The following is a 7,311-nucleotide window of genomic DNA, read 5'->3' as shown; positions in this document are numbered from 1 at the left end:
TCTATATTTTAGTTTATTTATAGCTTACACGTGTATGAGGCTTGTGCATCACAGTGTGTGCTTATGTCGCAGCATCAGAGACAGAAAGAAAAACTGATGTTCACATGTCACCCTGTCCCTCCCCTGAAGCCCACCTACTTTAAAGATTTTTGCCCGTCTGTTTTGTGGAATACCATCAGAAGGGATCGTCCTGTCGAGCCAATCAGGTCCCTCCCTACCTCAGATCGCAGCTATAATACATAGGAGTAAAGAGGCTTCTCACATAAGTGGCTGTGGCTTGAACTAACGTTGTGATTTCGAGGTCGGTCTTACCTTTCCCCCCTTCCGCTCAGCAAACCCTCCGATGCGCTCCGTTATCAAGCGCACATTTCCGCACCTGTCACGGTAGGGACACGCGTGAACTGAACCTTACGAGGAGGCTGCAAGGACATTGCTGGACATCCGCGCAGTGATAACGCAGCGTTTGAGATCCCGATACACGGACTGCTCGGGGCGCGCTCTAAACCACCGCAGCCCGGGATTCGTGCGAGATTCGCCGTGCCAAAATGCGGCTTGTGACGAGAGTAGTGCTGGTGTCTTTTCTCACTCTGTCCTTGGTGGTGTCCGGACTGGCCTGCGGTCCTGGCAGAGGCTACGGCAGAAGAAGACATCCGAAGAAGCTGACACCTCTCGCCTACAAGCAGTTTATACCTAATGTCGCGGAGAAGACCTTAGGGGCCAGCGGCAGATACGAAGGCAAGATAACTCGCAATTCAGAGAGATTTAAAGAACTTACTCCAAATTACAATCCCGACATTATCTTTAAGGATGAGGAGAACACAGGCGCGGACAGACTCATGACACAGGTAATTCCTCTCCTTTCAGAAATAGCCCACTGTCACAGATTCCCGTACGGCATCTTTCTGTCAGAGCACGAAAGTGATGTTCGTTAAAGGATTATGAATTACACTTTATGGGGTCGGTTTTGCAACAGTCTCTGATAAAGCTGCGCGAGAAAAATGCCACCGGCTGGCTGTCTTCATCCCTCATTGTGGAAGGTGGCTTAAAATATGCATGTGCCCCTCTGTTCTATACATTTAGTCGCGTTTAGATATTTGAGACGCGCGTTTTTGTGAAATGTGAATGCCTAGCCAAGTATGCTCGTTCGATGCTGCACCTGATCTTTAGAAACCGTGATGGCTGATAAAGTCAGAATATGTCATATATCACATGACAGCTAAACGTGAAACGAAATAAAACACACATGTTCAGTATATTATCTCGCAGCGGTTGCTTGTCAGGGCGATTTCTGGAAGGATGCTTAATAATGGGCCAGGACGGTACCACTTAGTGACTTGCTGAAACGAGACAGAAGGGCCTAGCGTTAATCTTTTTGAAATACAAAGGGGAGTTTTACGGGACGGTGTAATCATCAATTGGCAAATATTTTACACCACGAGATGCTGCCTTGCCATAAAGAATCAGCACCTGACGCACAGCGCAAAGAAGTTAAATGTGGTATACTCCAGGTAATACCTCAGGGAGTTGATCAGCTTTAATTTAAGGGCAACAGTCGTTATTATTTCAAGAGACATCACACTTTATTTGAAATAATAATCAAACAAAATATTTAAATGTTTTTTTTAAATGATTATTTTCACTAGTTTTCTACAACGCTTTTTTAAGGCAGGCCTTTGAAAGTCAGACAGCTTCGGGAATAGGCTGTCTGTCCTCGACATGGCTTTCCACTCTCATCGCATTAGCGAGGATCATTTGAACTTCTGACCCTTGCCAATGAAAAGGAAGAATGGATGTATATTTCATATATATTGCTACATGTTGAGCATTTTGTATTCTATTTTGAGGATAAATTGCGTTATTCGGACGTATCTCTAAATAGCTTTTTAGAGCAAAGTCTTGGTTCGGTTTATCGCATGGACGAGGATTGCAGCTGAATGTGTGCTGTCAAGTGAATTTACACGCGCCGCGCAGGTGCATTATAAAGTTTCCTTTCTCTGGTCCTTAAAAAACATGAAACCCCCGTCTGCTGTGGTTTTCTCAGATGTGTATCAAACTCTTCTTGAGGCGAATATGATTATAAGTGCGAGATGACTGGCGGGCACACACTGCCTTTAAATAGACTAGGAAAGCAACCCTTGCAATCTCGCAACTTCAAACATGAACGCTGCAGGCTTTCATTGAAGTTAACGACGTGTCCTGCTAACAACTGTTCCCGAGAAGCGCATCCGAGTTTAAGTCGGCTAAACGCGTCTTGGGGTGAATCGGATTTAACGGGTGTGCTCGCGAAATGAGGCGGAACTGCGAGGGCATCTAGTAGGTTGTTTGCTCTGACAGGTAGCTGATAAAAGTTTGCTGCAAAACAGTTAGTTTTGGGAGGAGATTAGAAGCCGACTGTGACTAGGCGGCCTGTTGAACGAACCTCGTGTGGAGCACAAAGCGGCGGCGCAGGGGTCCCCGCTGCGCTTCATGGTGGCTGAACAGAATTTGGCTTGATTTGCGGCACACGACCCAATGAATTAATAAAGAGTTCAGGCTTCACGGCTCTTGAGTCCCCGGCGGTTCAGCTCAGAATGTGCCAGGGTTCATCTTTTGGCCCCTCTATTTGTAGTTTCCTCTCTGTTTCGAGCAACCGAGGTGCTGTAGACCATATAATCTGCAGATTGCATGTATAGATTTATCACTATAACATTTTTGATGGGTTAATATACAACTCATTTTGCATTTGATGCTTTCAATAGAAATGTAGGTCCCGCAGGCTAGCATGTCTGCTTTTTGGGGGATTTGAACGATTGATAACCATACAGTTACCTGGACTGTTTGGGTGGACACAAGAGTCAGTGTTTTTTTATTGCAGATCAGAAAACTGATAGACCTCATATTTTAATAGAATACAGCCCATTGTGTATGCATAGCAAAGTTTTTCTTTTAAAATGAGATGGACATGCAAATCGTGAGAGTCTGTGTGTGGGGGGGGGGAGGTTGGGGGTAGTAGCCTTGCAAAGAAATTCATGTGGATGTTAATAGGCCAAGGATGGCGTTTGTGTATCATGACACACTTGGAGACTGGAAAAAAGAGAGAGGTGAGAGAGTCAAAGCTAAGCGGGTAGAGGTGTGAATTATTACAGGTATTTATTTGACTTTGTTTCACAATTTGCAAGCAAATTTTGAATGGATTTTATATAACCTCTGAAGGAGCGTCGGTTAAGCAATCACATCACGTCCATTGAGCAAACCTGTGCTACATGAATAATGAGTAGTTGCTTCTCCCCTTGGATGCAGTGAAAGGGTCTTTTGTGGTGTTTTATTTGACATATTGGTTAAGTGTTGGGGAGAGTTGTCCTGGAGAAGGCCAAGCATCTCAACACAAGGTCCCGGGAAAGGTTAGTGGGTGCGCCGCCCAAACATGGCCCGATATTCCACAGCACATACCTGCACCTCAGCTGGATCTCTTGGAATAAACAATAAATACTGAAAATGATGAAATGAAATGCATCATATCATTTTTCAATACATTCAGCAGCTGATCATTGTGTTTACTAAAGTACATTACAGGGAAAAGGCTGATACAGTCACACCTTACCCTGTTTGGATGTATATGCTTTAGATCAGTGAAGCGAATGCAATAACTTATAAATTTTTCATTGAGCTCTTTGGACAGAATATCCTTGCAATATCCTTGCATGCAAGGCTGCATTGTTTCCAGTGTTAATACAGCTTCTCGTATACTTGGGCAATAGACTGATTTGTCCGTACGCATCGATCAGGTTGATTACAATATTTCTGCCATGGAGAGCTGGGATCCCTGCATGTTGCTTATAACTGACAGACTGCTATAATTAAGTAATCCGATTATATTGGCCTGTTTTGTTTTTTATGTGGACCACACTATGCATCATATTAATAGAACATTTTGTGAATTTAGATTTATTCTTTATTGTGTGTTATGATTTAAAATGCCTACAAAAAAAGGAAATTTAATTACTTTTCCTCCCTTTTTCTCCTCCCTCTCTCAATCTTTCTCTCTATCAGAGATGCAAAGATAAGCTGAATTCACTGGCCATCTCTGTAATGAACCAGTGGCCTGGGGTTAAGCTGCGTGTAACCGAGGGCTGGGATGAGGACGGACATCATTTTGAAGAATCACTCCATTATGAGGGAAGAGCTGTTGATATCACCACCTCTGATCGAGACAAGAGCAAATACGGGACACTCTCTCGTTTAGCGGTGGAGGCTGGTTTTGACTGGGTCTATTACGAATCAAAAGCCCACATCCATTGCTCTGTCAAAGCAGGTAAGATCAGCCCTGCTAGACTGACCAGAATGCCAAAATCATGTTTCAATAAAACTTAACATTTTCCAAGCCATTTAATGATTCAAAGACATAAACTGTTTTTAAATACCTTAACATTGTAGCAAAGATAAGAACTCGTGCTCATTTCATTCTAGTCTGCTAAATTAGAAATGATTAATCTAACAAATTGGTAAGAAAATCTAGTTTCGGAAATGTGAGGAACAATCTACTTATTTTAAGACTTATGATTAAGTTTAATATGCAGTGCGTTATTAGGACGAAAGACTTGGCAGGCAATATTTTAAGTGATCTTACATCGCCCCACTCTGTCCCTTTGAAGGAAGCGCTTATCAACTCATCACAAAATCACTCAGCACTCCACAATACGAGCACAAACACTTACTAGACATCCATGTGACAAATTGAGGATGTCTTTACGCACGCGCTGGTAAAAATAAGCGACGGCGATGTCCGAGAAAGGCTTGCGACATCACTTGCTCAAATACGATTAAACACCTGGCAACAGGAATCATGCGTTTCCTTGATTTGTTTCTTTTCTATACTGCTAGTAAAATAGAAATTCTACCAAAGCCATTGTAATGAAATGCATAGTTCTTCGCTGTGTCATTTTAGATCAAGCCTAATAGTTTCCCTGCGCCAAATCTTTCCATTTCAAATCTAAACACATTTACAAATACATTATAGGCTTTGCTCGAACTCTCTCGCCCAAATCTGTTTCTCAGTTGTCACCATCTTATTTCATGCCGTGGAATCTAATGAGAGGATTAGAGTGAAAAAGCCCGCTCTATAGCTCTGTTTACCGATCCAAGAGATCGGAATGTAAAGGGTTCCCACAAGGCCCGAATTATTGTCATTAAGCCTGACAACGGAGGAGCGTGATGGTTTCAAAAATGAAAGAAGAAGAGGGCATTGATTGACCACCGCTAGCATTTCTAATTTACATTCAAATCTATACCATTAGAGCCCTGGAAGAGTGTTCGGGCTGAGTAAATACTATTGGAGCCTGCTTGGGGTTTTCTCTTTCTTCAGCAGACGAGGGTATAAGTGTGAATTGTCACATAGAGGTTTCTGCACCTGAGCAAATATGAAAGAGGCGCAACGAAAGGCATAAGTGTCCTTCTCCAAGAGTGCTCTGCACACAAGCCGCATTAGAATGACAATGTCCTGGCTTTATTGGTTTTTAATTAGACCAGTCCAAACTCTTTCCTCCTTCGTCTCAAACAAAGACATTGTTTTTGCGAACGAGCTTTCGAATTACAACCTAATTCCCGTTGCCACGTTTTCTTTTGTTTATTCAGACTTTTTCCTATATGTGAAGCAGCCGTGTGCCAATAGCACACACATGGGTGCTTTTTAGCTTCTTTTGCTCTCTCCTATAACGTCATATTTATTCGAGAAATAGCCTATAGTTTAGAAATGATTCTAGTAGAATTTATTTAATTTCACGATTTCATGCAGCGTCTGTCATTCATTGCGGGTTGTTCATTTATCTCGACAGAAAACTCAGTTGCTGCTAAATCTGGAGGCTGCTTCCCGGGTTCGGCTTCGGTCACGCTGAAAGACGGGAGGCAGAAGGCCGTGAAGGACCTGACTCCCGGTGACAAGGTGCTGGCGGCGGACCGCGCTGGAGACCTCGTGTACAGCGACTTCATCATGTTCACAGACAGAGACTCGACGACGCGACGTGTGTTTTACGTCATAGAAACTAAAGAAGCCGCTGAAAAGATCACCCTCACCGCGGCTCACCTTCTTTTTGTCCTCGACAATTCAACGGAAGATCTCCACGCCATGACCGCCGCGTTTGCCAGCACTGTCAGACCTGGACAAAAGGTGATGGTTGTTGATGATAGCGGTCAACTTAAGTCTGTCATCGTAGAGCGGATATACACGGAGGAGCGCCAGGGCTCGTTCGCACCAGTGACCGCGCATGGAACAATTGTGGTCGACCGCGTACTGGCGTCCTGTTACGCGGTAATAGAGGACCACAGTCTCGCGCACTGGGCCTTCGCGCCAGTCAGGCTGTATTATGACGTGTCATCAGTCGTGTTCCGCAAATACTCCACCGTTCAGTCCAATGCGACGTTACAACAGGAGGGAGTCCACTGGTACTCTAGACTCCTATACAAAATGGGAACGTGGCTTTTGGACAGCCGCGAGCTTCATCCTTTGGGGATGTCCGTAGACTCGAGGTGAAAACCCTCACGTGGAAATAAAGAAAGAGAAATCACACTAATGTAGGATATAAGACAATATTAGTACGAGAGGGAGAGAGAGAGAGAGGGGGAGAGAGAGAGAGAGACAGATGCCCCGAGCGGAGGTGGGATATTTATTACAATGACTTTAAAAATTGTCATTTTCAAAAAATAAATGGAGCCTTAACAGTTTTCTTTGCATAATTTATTCTCGCGTGAACTCAGGCTGGTGGCACACAAACGAATTCTAATGCAGTGTGGTCAGCCAGTGGTGCAGAATCTATTTTTGTATAACTCATGTAAACTGGAAAAAAAAGACAAAAGGAGATCGTGCAAGAAAAAATGAATGAAAAAAGAAACTTTCATAACAGGTTGTAACACTCTGTGCATATGTGCAAATGACTGTTATATTTTAGGGGTAAGCAAACGCCGTGGGGCTCCAGAAATTATATTTTTATACACAGAATTGTACATTAGATTTTGACCGATCGTTACCTAATCACTTTTCGTTATTTGAAATAGTGTAAGAGACGAGAATATATTTTAATTTAAATAGTTACAGAGTCTTGTGCTGTTTTCTGTTTTAGATTTCTTTATTATTTTGTCATTGTTTTGGTTGTCAGAATGGGACAGACACGTTCATTATTACAAGTCTTATTTCTGGTTTCATTTCTTTATGTATTTCATTGAGAAAATACGAAATGCACATTCTGAGTAACGACAATAGTCCCATAGTGCAGAGCAAAGGGTTTCGTTAAATAAATTAATAAGTAACTACTGTACATTCACTAAAATGTATTTTTCTTT

The 7,311-nt window shown here is 42.9% G+C and overlaps 1 protein-coding gene across 1 annotated transcript; it reads left to right on the top strand.

Annotated features, from left to right (window-relative positions):
• The first annotated feature begins 262 nt into the window (after nucleotides 1–262).
• shha (sonic hedgehog signaling molecule a) lies at nucleotides 263–6,696 on the top strand. Its single transcript, XM_079476281.1, has 3 exons — nucleotides 263–845; nucleotides 4,030–4,291; nucleotides 5,811–6,696. Exons 1-3 carry the CDS (start codon nucleotides 546–548, stop codon nucleotides 6,503–6,505), a joined length of 1,257 nt encoding a protein of 418 aa, XP_079332407.1. The 5' UTR covers nucleotides 263–545; the 3' UTR covers nucleotides 6,506–6,696.
• Nucleotides 6,697–7,311: the final 615 nt, after the last annotated feature.

Source organism: Barbatula barbatula (genome assembly GCF_947034865.1).
Source record: "Barbatula barbatula genome assembly, chromosome: 1".
Classification (NCBI taxonomy): Eukaryota; Metazoa; Chordata; class Actinopteri; order Cypriniformes; family Nemacheilidae; genus Barbatula; species Barbatula barbatula.
This window is presented reverse-complemented; position numbering and strand designations above follow the sequence as displayed.